Raw genomic sequence first — 16382 nt, forward strand, 5'->3', positions numbered from 1 at the left:
CCAGAGGCCTTGCCAGAACATTCCATCTCCTTCTCAGAGGAGGGGAGGTCCTCCCTGTCCTCCTGCCCTTAGCAGACATCAGGATCTCAGAAGATCCCAGAGCTCGCCAGGAAGCGCTGTCCTCAAGCGTCTTTTCCCAACACAGGCACCTCCATCCTGGCTCTCCCAATTGCAGCCACGCCAGCCTGCCCCGTGAGGTCCCTGCAGACAGAGGCTGGGCCTCCCCCGGGCCGAGAGCCCACGCCGGGCACAGTCACGGGACCTGCCAGGTGGAAGTCACCAGGTCAGCCCCAGAGAGGCCGCACCTTCCCTCCTGGTGTTCCCGGGGGACAGGCTCAGCCAGGGACGCTGGTCCTGCCCAGGACCAGCCGAGTGTCAGGAGCAGAGTGAGGACAAGTCATGGCAAAGGAAGCAGAAATAATGAGGGTCCTCCCGGCTCCAAACACCAACACGGAAGGGGAGGGCGTTGCTGAGTCTGCTGCTGGGAAAACACAGGCCCTGGGCATATAAAAGCCCCAGCAGCCGACAGGCTCACACGCACTCACTCACACACACACTCACTCACTCACACACCTCCCCCAGCTCATCTCCTCCCCACTCCAGCATGGCTGCATCCACCATGTCCATCTGCTCCAGCGCTTGCACCGACTCTTGGCGGGTAGACGACTGCCCAGAGAGCTGCTATGAGCCCCCCTGCTGCACCCCCAGCTGCTGCGCCCTGGCCCCCTGTCTGACCCTGGTCTGCACCCCAGTGAGCTGTGTGTCCAGTCCCTGCTGCCAGGCAGCCTGTGAGGCCAACCCCTGCCAATCAGGCTGCACCAGCTCCTGCACACCCTCATGCTACCAGCAGTCTAGCTGCCAGCCGGATTGCTGCACCTCCTCCCCCTGCCAGCAGGCCTGCTGTGTGCCTGTCTGCTGCAAGCCCGTCTGCTGCGTGCCCATCTGTAACAAGCCTGTGTGCTTCGTGCCTACCTGCTCCGAGTCTTCCCCTTCATACTGCCAGCAGTCTAGCTGCCAGCCAACTTGCTGCACCTCCTCCTCCTGCCAGCAGGCCTGCTGTGTGCCTGTCTGCTCCAAGTCCGTCTGCTATGTGCCTGTGTGCTCTGGGGCTTCCACTTCATGCTGCCAGCAGTCTAGCTGCCAGCCTGCTAGCTGCACCACCTCCTGCTGCAGACCCTCCTCCTCTGTGTCCCTCCTCTGCCACCCCGTGTGCAGGTCCACCTGCTGCGTGCCCATCCCCTCCTGCGGTGCCTCTGCCTCCTCCTGCCAGCCCAGCTGCACAGCCTCCTGTGTTTCCCTCCTCTGCCGCCCCGTGTGCTCCCGCCCCGCCTGCTACAGCCTCTGCTCTGGCCAGAAGTCCAGCTGCTGACAGCCCTGGATGTGATCTGGAGTCCCTTCCCACCAGGGGCTGACCTCCCAGCTGCCCCAGCCAGCTCTGCCCTCTCTGGCATTGACACCCTCAGAAGATGGGGCAGGCTCTTTGTCTTAGGGACCAGAATGCTCCCCCAGTCCTTCCCAGATGCTGGCTGCATGAGGGACCCCAGCTGCTCCTCCAGACCCAAGTTCTGCAGAACTAACCCCCAGCAGGCCTGGTTCCACCAAGGCAGCACTCCCTCTGAGTTCTAATAAAGCCGCCTCTGTCTCACACCGACCTCTGTCCTGTCTGTGGACCCCCAGGGGGCACAGGGTGAGGTGGGAAGTGATGCCACCCTTGACTGCAGGGAGAGTCCTGACCCCCAGCAGGCCTGGCTCCACCCCTCTGTCTCTGTCGACCTTCCATCCTGTCTGTGGACCCCTGAGGGGCATGGGATGAGGCAGGAAGCAATGCCGCCTGGTGCTGGCCTCTGTGAACCCTGAAGGCCAGTCTCCCTCTTAGCCCTGTGGGCCCCCAACCCCAGCACGTGACCCCCCGGCCCATCTTAGGGAAGCTGCCTCTGGAACCAAGGCCAGGAGTTTTGGGACAAAGTGGACCCTGGCAGCAGCTCTGGGCCCCGCAGCCACATTCACCCTCCCCAGCTCTGTGGCTGCCCCCCAGGCCTGAGGTAGCCCACCCGGGGCCTGGCTCCACCCAGCAGCCTCACCCCTCCTGTTACCCCTGGGGAGACAAGCTATGGACCACAGTGCTGGTCCCTGCAGCCCTCGTCTCCTCCACAGTAAGACATGGGGACCACGCCCTCTCCCAGGACTCGAGCCCAGCAGCCCAGTATTCACGGGGTTCTTGAATACCTATTGCTCAGGCATCGCTGGCGAGAGCACAGATGAGCAGGGACCATGGCACCCACTAACTAAGCCTGCGGGCCCCCCTGCCCCGTGCGGCCTCACCTGGAGATTCACGGTCCTGGCTCCCTCCTGGTCCCGTGGTCCTGGACTCTGACCCCGAGGACCCTGTCCCCACACCCCCAGCCTCCCAGGTCTCTCCCAAATAGCCTTCGGCTCTGCCTGCCACCCTGCTCCCAGATGCCGCGTGGGGGAAGTGGCACAAGCTGCTGCACTCTTTCCACCGGGTCGCTGTGCGCATTTGAGAGACCAGGTCCGGCTCCAGCAAATGACCCTTGCATGTTAATGCCAGAGGCCGCCAGCCCCAGCACCAGGACCTCCCGGAGTCCCACCCGACAGAGTTCACTGTGGTCAGCACAGCCGCCTCCATCACTCCCCTCGAGGCAGACCACCCAGGACAACCAGCAGCAGCCATCTCCAGGGCCGGGGGCCAAACTGACACAGCCTTGTCCACCTCCTTGGAAGCAAAGCCAAGTCCCCATGAAAGGACAAATGAGGGCCTCCAGGGACAGAGATATTTGTCCAAAAACCTGCCCTGGTTTTTGGGGCAGCTGGCAGGGGCCGAGCCTTCATTCTAGGGCTCCGGGGCCATCCTGGGGAGGGGTTCCCCACACATGCGTGTCTGAGCCCCACCTCACTGTGCCCACTGATGGCCACAGGGTCAGAACAGAGAGCCAGGAGGAGGGCCCGGGACTGGCTCTCTGACCTTCTCCACATTTGCCATTGTCTCCCACCTGCCCTTGTCCGAGGCACCAAAAGGACCCAGCCTGCCTGGCCATCCCCAGGGAGGACACCTCCTGGTGGGGGGTCTCAGTTCTGACTCCTGCTCTGGGTCCTCATTCGATGTGTCTTCTGCCTCATCAGAGCTTCAACCCCCAGTGAAAGCATCTTGGAAAACAGTTCCTCAAAATGTCACTCCCTGTGTGACCCTGTGACCCTGTGAGTCCAGTTCTAGGCATCTACCCCAGAGGAATGAAACAAACGTCCATACACAGATTTGTGTGCCCATGTACACAGCACCACTGACAGTAGCCAAGAAGTGGAAAGAGTCCAAATGTCCATCAGAGGATGAATGGACAAGCAAAACACAGCCTATCCACACAAGCAAAACGCAGCCCATTCCCATGGGAATATTATTCAGCCATGAAAGGGATCAAATAGTGACACAGGCTACAACATGCATGAGCCTTGAAAGCATGATGCTCAGCGAGAGGCCGCATGTGGTGGGATTCTATTTGTATGAAAGACTCAGAACAGGCAAATCCACAGAGAAAGGAAGTAGATGAGTGGGTGACCAAGGCTGGTGGAGGGGCTCATGAGGAGTGACTGCTTATGGGTGTGGTTTTTGGAGTGGGAATGTTGTAAAATTACATATTGGTGATGGCTGAGAAACACTGGGAATATACTAAAAACCAATGGATTGTGCACTTACAGTGGGTGAACTTCATGGCTTGTGAATTTTCTCTTGGTCAATGTGTTAAAAACAAATAGTCTCAGCCCTCCATTTGGGATGGCCACTGGCCAATGCCTCCACCTCCCCTTCATCCAAATAAAAATGAATGGTGCCAGAGCAGTGATAGAAAACTGAGGCATGCCATCCACAGACCAGGTCAGTAAGGATTTTCTGGGAAAGGCAAGACAAAAAGATCAGGTTCTATTGACTTTATATCCAACAGAAAGAAAGGCAGAAGAAGGACTCTGAAGACAAATGAATTTTCCCAGAGACCCTAGCAAAGGGACCATACATGAGGATGACTGTGGGCACTCAGTGGTCTTTAACTGATGGGTCGAGTTCTGAAGAAGAGCCATTCCATGCCTGCAACCAGCGGGAGAACCAGGAAGGGTGGGGCTGGCCTAGGAGACTCCCAGCCTAGGTCGCAAGCTAGAGAGGAAGAGGCCACACCCCAGGAAGCTCTGGATGCCAAGATGAACTGCAGCCCCCATGTCCAATCAGCGATGAACATGGCCCCCCTCATCAGAGCCCCAGCATCAGCTCTGGGTGCAGAATATGTATATCTATGTGCAGAAAACCTTTCAGCAATGAATGCCAAACAATCTTGACCCTCACTTAAAAATGTGAACGACAACTAAGGGTCCTCAGACATGTGAGGAAATCACAGCATGACAGAGAAGCAAAGTCTGAACAAGCAATGATGCAGATGTGAGGAAAAAAAGAGGCTGTCACTCCATGAAACAAGAACAGAGTGCTACCAAAAAGGAGGAGGAAGAGGAGGAAGGAAAACACCCCAAGTTCCAGGAGACTGAAAGCATGACACTCTAAACACAGATGAAACTCAGTGATGGTCTGCATAGTAGACCCTGAAAGCAGAATTGCTGATACAGTGACCCTAGTTCAGGCAAGGACTGACTGAAACCCAATGCAGAAGGACAGAGATAAAGCCAAGAAAGGCCTGAGATCTGAGTGGGAAGAGCCCAGGAGACCCAGGGTCTGTGATCCTAACTGGGATCACAGTGGGGAGAAAATCCAAGAATGGAAGAAAATCATCAAACCCATATGGGAATAAAAGTTCCTTGAACTAAAAGAAGATGGGACCGAGGGGATGAACACAGCTGATGACAGTGATGGGGGAGGGGTCTGGTGAAATGAATGAAGTACAAGAAAGAGACAATAGTGCCAGGTTCTAAACAGAGGAAAGACTTCACAAGAAGATCAAAGTTATACAAATATGAGACGCATTGGTGGCCCAGCCTCTACCAAGGTGGAGGGAAGAAATTCCGCACCTAGACTCTGCTGTGGCAGGCATCAGCGGGAAGGCTGTTCTTAAACAACAGGGATCCAGAAAGTTTACCACCCACAGTGCTGTCTGAAACATTTACTCAGCAATCTCCAATAAGAAGAAACATGACCCCCTCTTTTCAAACGTCCACAAAAATCCACAGACACCCATCAAGGAAAATCTAAAGAAAATAAAAATAAAGTCGAATAAAAATAAGCAAACATGAAAGATGGAAAAAGAAGTATGCTCACAGATTCAGAGATTTTCCTTTTTTCAGTATAAGAAAATAGTATGGGTATATTTATCCTAAAATTTGGAAATATAAATTAAATGTACTGTGTTCTAAAAAATACAAATTACCTACACTGAGTAACAAGACAAAAATTTTAATACAATGATATCCAGGAAAATATGGAAACGGTATTGAAAAAGCTCACTCTTCAGAAGGCAGACTCAGATGTTTCAAAGCCGTATACCATCAGCCTTCAATACAAAGACTTTTCTGTGATACTTGAAATATTCCAGAGATCAGAAGAAGCCAGAGGTCCTCTGGATTCCTCTAGTAAGACTGGTGACACCCTGATGCCAAAACCAGGAACAACGGCGAGAGAGATAGGACTGTAGACCAATGTCATTTAAAAAAATAATGTAAGAGATTGTATGAACCTACATTAATAGAAAACTAAGCCAGTATGTATAGCCATTATGGGAAATAGTACAGAAGTTCCTCAAAAAATTAAAAATGGGGCCGGGCGCAGTGGCTCACGCCTGTAATCCCAGCACTTTGGGAGGCCGAGGTGGGCAGATCACAAGGTCAGGAGATTGAGACCATCCTGGCTAACACGGTGAAACCCTGTCTCTACTAAAAATACAAAAATTGGCCAGGTATGGTGGCAGGCACCTGTAGTCCCAGCTACTTGGGAGGCTGAGGCAGAAGAATGGTGTGAACCCGGGAGGCGGAGCTTGCAGTGAGCCGAGATTGCACCACTGCACTCCAGCCTGGGCAACAGAGCAAGACTCCATCTCAAAAAAAAAAAAAAATTAAAAAATTAAAAATTAAAAATGGAACTACCATGTGATGAGCAATCCCACTTCTGTGTATTTATACAAGACAAATTAAAGCCAGATCTCAGAGATACCTGCACTGCCATGCTAACTGCAGCACTATTCACAACAGCCAAGATATGGAAGAAACCTAAGTGACCGTCAACAGATGAGTGGATAAAGAAAATGCGGTGTGTATGCAGGATGGAATACGATTCAACCATAGAAAGGAAGGAGGTCCTGTCATCTGTGGCAACATGGATGAACCTGCACACACTATGCTAGGTGAAGTGACCCAGGCACAGAAAGACAAATACTGCAGACCTCGCTTATTTGTGGAATCTAAAAAAGCCAAGTTCACCAAAGCAGAGAGTAGAGTAAGGATTGGAGGGCCGGTGGGTGCAGGGAGTGGGGACGTGTTGATGACAGGATACAGCTTCAGCTGTGCAGGATGAGTCAGTTCTGGAAACCTCATGTGCAGCATGAGGACAGTTGACTGTAACACAGAACGTAACATAGTAACACCAAAATCTTCTAAGAGTCCATCTTAAATGTCTCATCACAAAATAAAGGTAACCACGTGGGGTGATGGACATATTAATTAGCTTGACCATGGTAATCATCACACAATGTGTACATGTATCAAGACGTCATGTTGTACACCTTGAATTTATATAATTCTTGTTTGTCAATTATATCTCAATAAAGCTGGGGAAAAAGGGATAATGAGCCATTATCAAGTAATGTATATCTTAGATCGCTCAAGTTACAAAGGGTATCATTAACTATACTCATGAAATAGAAGCAGAAAAGCCACTGGTACTCTCAGTAGATTAATACACACACATTCACACACACACACACACACACAAACAAACTCACTCCTTCTTTAAAAGCCTGAGGCAAAATTCATGATAAACTAAAGTAGGGAAACTGCATGCACGAGACCAAGGCTGTGCTCAAACCAGCAAACATCGGCTTAGTGTGGAGTTGCGGGAGGCATTTCTGTTAACTTTGGAAACAAGACCAGAGGGCTGCTGTCATCACGTCTCCAGCGTTGTGCTGGGCAGCCAGCCACTACGAAAGGGAGTCAAATAAAACAAAAGACTATGTTTTGGAAAAGAAGAATCCAAATGTGCGTCACTTGCAGAAGACCTGGCCGTGGGCCACCCTGCCTTCCAGACTCACAACCCCTCCTGGCACCTCCCTCTCCCAACCAGGGCCATTTAATCCCTGCCACTCAGCTCACTCAGATCCCCAGAGTGTCTGCTTGATTTAAGAAATGGTTTGATCATTTGATTCCCCACAGAAGCTGCCCTGCTGGCCCCCAGTGGAAAGTTCCATGATCCAAAAAGTCATGTCTCCAGTGAGTCCGGGGCTCCAAAGTTGTACCTCATGTTGTGGCTGATGTAAAAAGACCGTACTTGCACTGTGTGTGTCTGTAGTGCACCCACTAATACGATGTCACCCTAGACTTCCTGGCTTTCCTATCATCTCCTGAAAGCAGCACCAAGTCCTTCAGTCTCGGAAAGTGGATTAAGCACACAGTTCTCACACACCTGTACTAATAATCACTGAAAGGATATTTAAAGAGTTATAAAAAATGAAATCAAAATTATCTAACAAAAATGGGAGGCTCAGCAGGGTCCTTCATATGTTTGTAGAAAAGAGAAGCAGACAGAAACAGGTTAGGGAGTAAATTGGAGCAGGACCCTAATGCACTGGAATAAAATAGTCTTTTATTCAGAAAACTGAATGAACTTCCACCAATGAGCAGACTATCTGATGGCCAATGAAACAAGAAAAAAAAATCTAAAAACTCAAAGTAACATCATCAGAGTGAATGGATAACATATTTCATTCATCACAAGATGAAAATAAAGTCATAAAAAGAGAGACCAGGAAAGATGAAATTATTATTAAAAATGGAAAAACACTTCGGAGATAAGTCTTTATATTGAAAGGCTCAATAAGTTCTAACCACAGAAAGTTAAATAATGCATTAGCCTAGAAACAAAAACATGACACTTTAGAACAATAAAAAGAAACCCAAATGCTCCCAGATAGTTAAGGAAAGAGAGAGAGAAACTAAAAAATGACAAATGACCAGCATCAGACTGTCATCAGCAACACTGGACATCACAAAAAAATGGTGACATGTGTTCATCATTTTGAGGAAAAGTAACTTAAAACCAGAATTTTATACCCAGCTAAACTATCATTATAAATGTGAGGATAAAGTTGATATATTTTCAGACAAGCAAGGAATCTTAAAATGTATGTCCTAAAATCACCATATATGAAAAAGTACTTGATCTTTCACCAAGGCAAAATGAAAATTGAAATAATCCAGAATGCAGCTTCAGATGAAACAAAGAGAGCCTCTGAGGGTGGCATGGAAGAGCTGAAGAGACAAAAGTAAAGCATGGATCCACCAGCTACTGAATCTCTGAATATTCTCCTTACAAGGTGTGAGGGAATGAAGGGAGGGCCACTTAGCATTTTTTTTTGAGACGGAGTCTTGCTCTGTCACCCAGGTTGGAGTGCAATGGTGTGATCTCAGCTTACTGCAACCTCCGCCTCCTGGGTTCAAGAATTCTCCTGCCTCAGCCTCCTGAGTAGCTGGGACTACAGGCACATGCCACCATGCCTGGCTAATTTTTTGTATTTTTAGTAGAGACGGGGTTTCACCATGCTAGCCAGGCTGGTCTCAAACTCCTGACCTCATGATCCACCCACCTCAGCCTCCCAAAGTGCTGGGATTAGAGGCATGAGTCACCGTGCTCGGCCAGCTTCCTCTTATCGTCTGTGCCATTTTTATTTCATATGAAGTGCACATTTTTCTCCATGTTTATGTTTTAAGATGCTAAAAGTAATAAAATAGATCTAATCAGTCCAGAAACAGGATAGGTGGAACCAGAAATGCTTCCTTTGGAGAAACGTTCATCTCTAAAACCTCAACTCAACAAAAGCTTGCTTGAAATATTTTCCACCACATTTCTGTGGCCAAAATAAAAACTGATGAAGAAACAGAGCCCTGCGACATACGCACCAGTTTAATGAGGGAAAAACAAAGAGATAAACCAGCATGAATGATGCATCTCCAGCTACCAGCTGTAAACACCAACAAGGAAGAGAAGCTTGTGGAGCCTCCTGTCGGGACAACACATGCCAGGGAGGGATTTAAAAGCCCCACAGCCCTGAGCGCATCACTCATTCACTCACTCACTCCCACACTCACTCACACACACCTCCCCCAGCTCACCTCTTCCCCACCCCAGCATGGCCGCATCCACCATGTCCATCTGCTCCAGCGCTTACTCTGACTCCTGGCAGGTGGATGACTGCCCAGAGAGCTGCAGCGAGCCCCCCTGCGGCGCCCCCAGCTGCTGCACCCCGGACCCCTGCCTGACCCTGCTCTGCACCCCAGTGAGCTGTGTGTCCAGCCCCTGCTGCCAGACGGCCTGTGAGCCCAGCCCCTGCCAATCAGGCTGCACCAGCTCCTGCATGCCCTCATGCTGCCAGCAGTCTAGCTGCCAGCTGGCTTGCTGCACGTCCTCCCCCTGCCAGCAGGCCTGCTGTGTGCCTGTGTGCTGCAAGACTGTCTGCTGCAAGCCTGTGTGCTGTTTGCCCATCTGCAGTGGGGCTACTTCTTCATGCTGCCAGCAGTCTAGCTGCCAGCCAGCTTGCTGTGCCTCTTCCTCCTGCCAGCAGGCCTGCTGCATGCCTGTCTGCTGCAAGCCTGTGTGCTGTGTGTCCACCTGCTCTGAGGATTCCTCTTCATGCTGCCAGCAGTCTAGCTGCCAGCCGGCTTGCTGCACCTCCTCCTTCTGCCAGCAGGCCTGCTGTGTGCCCGTCTGCTGCAAGACCGTCTACTGCAAGCCCATCTGCTGTGTGCCCGTCTGCTCTAGGGCTTCCTCTTCATGCTGCCAGCAGTCTAGCTGCCAGCCAGCTTGCTGCACCACCTCCTGCTGCAGACCCTCCTCCTCTGTGTCCCTCCTCTGCCACCCCGTGTGCAGGTCCACCTGCTGTGTGCCCGTCTCCTCCTGCTGTGCCCCCACCTCCTCCTGCCAGTCCAGCTGCTGCCGCCCGGCCTCCTGCGTGTCTCTCCTCTGCCGCCCCGCAAGCTCCCGCCGGGCCTGCTACAGCCTCTGCTCAGGCGAGAAGTCCAGCTGCTGAGTGCTCAATCCTTGTCTCCTGCTGACTGTGTCTTTGCTGCCAAGCAGGATTCTCCAGTCTCAGGAGCCCCTGGAGTCCTCAGAAGCCACCAGCTCCATCAGTAGCCACATAGTTGCTGCCTGAAGGGGATTTTGAGCACATCAAGCTTTCCTCCCCACTGTCTGGGAAGAGACAACCCACAAATCCCTCAGCAGGTGGACTGTGGCCTTCTGGAGCCCCCTTCTCCAAATGTGTTGCTTACACCCAATGTGACAAAGAAGAACTGCTCTAATCAATAAATTCTTGAGTCAGGAAATACGGGCTGGTGTGCACTTTCTGCTCTTCCCCTGAGCCCCTCTGCCTTCTCCAAATTTGGGGTGTGGGACCCACTGTCCTGTTAAAGGCAGATAGGACAGTGTCTCTCATTCCGAGATCAAACACTTGGGAGACAGCAGGCTTTGAAAGCAAATGCGATCAGCTCCATGCCCTTCCTGCAGCCCACAGGGGATGAGCCTCCAGGCTGAGCCAGGGAGGGGAGCAGAGCTGAGTGGGCTCGGCCTCTGGTGAGCTTTGGGCCACCTGCCCATGCCTGTCCCCTACCAGTCCAAGCTAAATCTGAGTCGGGAAGAAGCAGAAATCCCATTCAGTTGGGACCTGAGAGCCCCAGGCACCGTGCTGGCCTCGTGGTGTGTGGGCCGTGGAGAAGGTGCCCACACAGAGGGCTGCCCCGAGTTTGAGGGCCACCCTGTGTGCTCTGAAGCAGTAGCAATTCCATGGGCCCCAAGAGGGGTTCTGGGGTCACTCAGATGTCACTCATCCTACTCAGGGTTTAAGGCCTGGGTGAGGAGACACAGAGCAAAAAGACACCTTATCGATGAACCCTTAGGACAGTGGGAGAGGATGAGGCTGTAGTCTCAGTGGACCACTAGCACTGGAGAGTCTGGAGAGTGAACAGGGCACTAGTGAGATCAGTCAGGTCAGCACCTCCTCGGGAGGCTGGGAGGGCCCAGGGAAGAGACAACAGAACAAAAACCCTAAGAGGACCTTTAACCAGAAAGTAGCTGAATTTAAACCCGCATTGACTCATAAATCTCTCAGTTTGCCAGAGTTTATTCAACCCCTGTGTCCATTACTTGCTTATTCAAATATTAAGAAAAATACGGCCATCCCCATAAATAAGAGGACAAAGGCCTTCATGGACCTTTCATAGCACAAAGAGTTAAAAAAAGAGGGGGAGACGTTTCCACCTCACCACTAACCAAAGGAACAGAGGAGCCTAAGGCACAGGGGAGCCTAAGGTACAGGGGGCACCAACATTGCTGAGGCTGAGCCGCTGTGCAGCCAGCGGGCAGACGCACCCAGGGCCTCAGCCTCCAGGGCACCAGAGACTTTGAGCCTCCCGATGGCTCCTGAGGGGAAAGCCAAGGACAGCCATGGCCGGGCACAGCTTGTGACACCCGGGCCCCTGTGCTCTGTGTGGCAGCTGACATGCAGGTCTGCTGCTGGCCCTGTGTCCATGCAGCCGTCCAAGCCCACACAGTCAGGCTGCCGTGCCAGATGCAGAGCAGAGACTAGGGCTGCAGTGGCGGGGTCCCCTCCCTTGTGAACGTGCGTGAAGGTGTTCACAGCACAGCGACAGCTCCGAGTGTTCCGCTCCCCCAGGTCCCGGGGTGCCCCTCCTGTCTGTGAGGGAGATGCGGGACCCACTGAGTCAGGGACAGCTGCTGCCTGCAGAGGCATCCCATGAAACCACAGGAAACCGCAAAGCCCCCTCCACCGCCTGCTGGACAGAGCCAGATGGCCCCTGGGGACTGGGGGAGGGTGTCTGTAAGGCGAGGACATGGCTGGTACATGCTCGTTAGGGTGTGATCAGAGACCCTCCAGCCTGCAGGCACCCTCGCCCAGTTGTAAGGGTGAGAGCACAGCCCCAGGCGAGGTTGCTGGCCTGGGAGGAGGGATGAGCAGCGGTCTGTGGAGCGAGCCCTCTAAGGAGTCCCCCTGCACCTCACATGCTCGTCAACACAGGGCATCCTGGTAACGGAAGTTTCTAGACATGGGCCTCTCAGCAGGAGGGGTACACTGGCTGGTGCTCCTCTTAGCTGATTTCTTGGTTCCCAAACGGCTACCCCGCTACCCATGTGAGCCAGCAGCCCCCTTCTACTGAGGACAGCACCCCCTCCAGGCAAATCCCACTCATACCCACGACATGCTCACACCTTTTCTCCCATGTGGCCCACACGCATGCCACAGGGACCAAGCTGGCTCTGTCGGGGCAGACCTCGGTTTTGGGGGCCAAGCTTCCCATTCTTGGAATTAGCGCAAGCATCCCCCACACAGGCCTCCCTCCTTCTGCAATAGCCTCAATGCCTGGATGGGAGCCGGGCCACCCTCAGGCCCAGCGTCGGGCCTTCCTGTGTGTGCAGTAGGCTCGGGCTGTGTCCTGAAGAAGCCCAGCCACGCAGATTCTCAGTTGACTCTTCCTTCCCAAGGAACCACAATGAAAGACGCCACAGCCCACCCATGCACAGAGGAACCCAGGCTGCTCTCATGGCTTTGCACCGAGCCCTTTCCTGGGCTGAATAGTGTCCCCTTAAAAAAAGACATGTTGGTCCAGACGTGGCGCATGCCTGTAATCTCAGCGCCGTGGGAGGCCAAGGAGGGAGGATCACTTGAGCCCAGGAGTTCGAGAGCAGCCCAGGCAACACAGTGAGACTCCATCTCCACAAAATATAAAATAAAATTTAGCTGAACGTGGTGGTGTGCACCTATAGTCCCAGCTACTTTGGTGGGAAGACGGCTTGAGCCTGGGAGGTCAAGGCTGCAGTGAGCTGTGATCGCGCCACTGCACTCCAGCCTGGGTGACCAGGCAAGACCCTCTCCAAAAAAAAAAAAAGAAAGAAAAGGCATATGTTGGATGCTAATCCCTCGTACTGTAAACGTGACCTTACGTGGAAATAAGATCTTTGCAGATATAGTCAAGTTGAAGTGAAGTCATTAGTGGGGGACCCTGAGCCAACACCACTTCTGTTTTTATAAAAAGCCAAAATTTGCACACAAACGGGCACCAGGAGAATGCCATGTGACAATGGAGGCAGAGAGCGGGGCCACGTGACGTCGGAGGCGGAGAGCGGGGCCACGTGACGACGGAGGCGGAGAGCGGGGCCACGTGACGACGGAGGCGGAGAGTGGGGCATGCCACTGCAAGCCAAGGATGCCGAAGAAGGCAACAGGCCCAGAAAACAGGACAGAGTCATCCCCCAGAGAGGGACAGACTCTCCTTCACCACCACAGAAGGAACCAGCCCCACTAACGCCTTCACCCCGGACTTCAGTTCTCCAGAACCGTGAGATGTGAGCTCCTGCCGTGTCACATCGCTGGCATGGGACTCTGTCACAGCAGCCCCCGGATGTCAACGCGCCCTCCAGCTCCAGCCCCCAGTGAGGGTGGAGAGTCCGGGGAAAGGGGGCTGGAGGCTGGGAAAGGAGTTCTAAGGGAAGTGCCTGGGGCCTGTGACATCCTACAGGCCAAGGGACAGGACACAGAGATCCCCAGAGGTGGACGGAGTCCTCTGAAGAGAGGACAACCATGGCTTGGGTCTGACACACCCAAGAAGTTTGAGGCCAGAATCTGTGCAGATGCTCTGGGGGAGGACAGGGTGACACTCCCTGATGGTCCCCCAGGTCCATGTGGAGCCCCCCCAGGGAGGGGGCACGAGGGGTGGACTCAGGGTCTGCAAGAGAACCTGGGGACAGGACAGGTCTTGGCAGAAGGAAGCTGTTGGCACCACCAGCTAGAGTAGGGCCTCTTCCAGGCTGGGGGAGCCACAGGGAAAAACTCCCAAAATGGACAGGCCACGAGAGGGAGAGAGAGGCCGAAGCCCCGGCAAGCAGAGAGAGCGACAGCCTGGTCACCACAGGTCTCCAGAGAGGAGACTTGTCTCTCATCCCCTTCTCTTCTCCTTGCCTTCCTCACACACCCCCAGACAGCTCACGACTGTGGCTGGCAAGACCAAGGAGCGGGTAGAAACACCAGGCTGTGAGACAGAGAACTTGGATGTGTGTCCTGTGGCCACAAACTTAGTAGCTTCAAACAACATGAATGGATCATCTCACAGCAGTGGAGGTCCAAAGTCTGACGTGAGTCTCACAGGGCTAAAATCAAGGCACGGGCAGGGCGAGTTCCTTCAGGAGGCTCCAGGAGAGAATCTTTCCTCATCTCTTTCAGCTTCTGGAAATGGCTCGAGCCCTTGGTTCAGGGCTAGCAGCAGGCATCTCACTCACACCTGCCATGACCTTCTCCTCTGGCCAAATGTCCTCCTCCCTCCTTCTGATAAGGACCCTGTGGAGACACTGGGCCCACCTGGATAATCCAGGGTACTCTCCCATTAGCCACACCTTATGGTCCACACATGTTAAGTTCTCTTAATTAGCCACACCTGTGAAGTCCCTGCTGCCACAAAAGGTGACACTCACAGGTTCTGAGAACCAGGATGTGGACATCATTGGTGACCATACTCAGCTGGCCATAGAAGTTAACCTCTATGGACTCAGGGGAAAAGAAAATCAAGCTTTTAAAAAATGAAAGTTAGTTTTATTCAGAAGTCTTACTGAGGATTATAGTCTGAGACCTACATAGCCCAGGATCAGTTTAGGCCTCAGTAAGACTTCTGAATAAAACTAACTTTCATTCTTTTTTTTTTTTTTTTTTGAAATGGAGTCTCACTCTGTCGCCCAGGCTGGAGTGCAATGGCGTGATCTCAGCTCACTGCAAGCTCTGCCTCTCGTGTTCACACAATTCTCCTGCCCCAGCCTCCCGAATGGCTGGGACTACAGGTGCCTGCCACCTTGCCCAGCTAATTGTTTGTATTTTTAGTAGAGACGGGGTTTCACCATGTTAGCCAGGATGGTCTGGATCTCCTGACCTCGTGATCCGCCCGCCTCGGCCTCCCAGAGTGCTGGGATTACAGGCGTGAGCCACCGCACTGGGCCCCATTCTCTAAAAGTTAAATTTTTTTCCTTAGTTGAAAATCACAGCGACCCAGATAGGACTCAGAGTGGACTGCTCAGGGATGTCTAGAACACTGCAGGGTCCCAGCACCCCGGTACCAGCACAGGCCACTTGAGCCCCCACGGCTCCTCCGTGGTTACAGATGACTGAGTGAGTCTCTCCTGAGTCTCTGACCTCCCACTTGGTGGAGAGTCCTGAGTTTTATTCAGTTAGTTCATTTTACTTCTTGCTGAAGGGGTAAATTCTTCTGAGACTTTTTATGTCTTAAGAAGGGGGAATTCTCCTCGTTGAAAGATACTAGGTAGGAATGGCTTCATGTGTAATCCATACAGAGTCTATACTTGCAAGTATCTCCCTAGAAGTAAGGGGTTAGCTAAAGTAGATTTAACACTGAAATGGCCAAAACTGGGATTCTCAAACATTAAGCCATGCCAGGTTTTCTGGGACTCCAGTTGACTACATACCATGGCTCATTCTTGTACGCATTTTTAAATAGTTAAATTATATCAAGGAAAAGTCAGAACTCAGAATCATCAACCTGCAAATATAGGGTTAAAATGTAGAGTCTTCTGGCTGGGTGTGGTGGCTCATGCCCGTAATCCCAGCACTTTGGGAGGCCGAGATGGGTGGATCACAAGGTCAGGAGATCAAGACCGTCCTGGCTAACACGGTGAAACCCTGTCTCTACTAAAAATACAAAAAAAATTAACCAAGCGTGGCGGCAGGCACCTGCAGTCCCAGATACTCGGGAGGCTGAGGCAGAAGAATGGCGTGAACCCAGGAGGTGGAGCTTGCAGTGAGCCGAGATCACGCCACTGCACTCCAGCCTGGTGACAGAGCGAGACTCCGTCTCAAAAAAAAAAAAAAAAAAAAAAAGATAAACAATGCTAGTCCTTGCCTTTTCCTGCACAAGATAATGTCTTATAGGGCGAGTGATGACGCCTCTGAGGTCCATAACCAGATGTGCTCCTGCCCCAAAACCTGGATGTGATTCTGCTTTGATGCAGCTTCTGAGCCAGTTTGATGTGATCTGCATGTGCTGGCCTCCCCACCACCTGCATATGAACTGTGAGCTGCAACCCGGGGCGGAATCTCTGACAGGGCTGCCCCTGGGCTGGTGTGAGCTGAAACCCGGGGCGGAATCTCTGACAGGGCTGC

At 52.5% G+C, this 16382-nt stretch overlaps 1 protein-coding gene across 5 annotated transcripts; it reads left to right on the forward strand.

Moving 5' to 3' along the window:
* Nucleotides 1–604: 604 nt before the first annotated feature.
* Nucleotides 605–10238, forward strand: LOC100446937 (keratin-associated protein 10-11). 5 transcript variants are annotated; one of them, XM_054542622.2, is made up of 3 exons: nt 605–1141; nt 9489–9632; nt 9774–10238. In XM_054542622.2, the coding sequence occupies exons 1-3, from the start codon at nt 605–607 to the stop codon at nt 10236–10238; spliced, it is 1146 nt and encodes a 381-aa protein (XP_054398597.2). The 5 variants fall into 5 exon arrangements, with proteins under 5 accessions (XP_054398597.2, XP_054398596.2, XP_054398598.2 ...); XM_054542621.2 differs by having other exon boundaries at nt 9489–10238; XM_054542623.2 differs by lacking the exons at nt 9489–9632; nt 9774–10238 and having other exon boundaries at nt 605–955; nt 1052–1369.
* The last annotated feature ends 6144 nt before the right edge of the window (nt 10239–16382 follow it).

This window comes from Pongo abelii, chromosome 22, assembly GCF_028885655.2.
Source record: "Pongo abelii isolate AG06213 chromosome 22, NHGRI_mPonAbe1-v2.0_pri, whole genome shotgun sequence".
Classification (NCBI taxonomy): Eukaryota; Metazoa; Chordata; class Mammalia; order Primates; family Hominidae; genus Pongo; species Pongo abelii.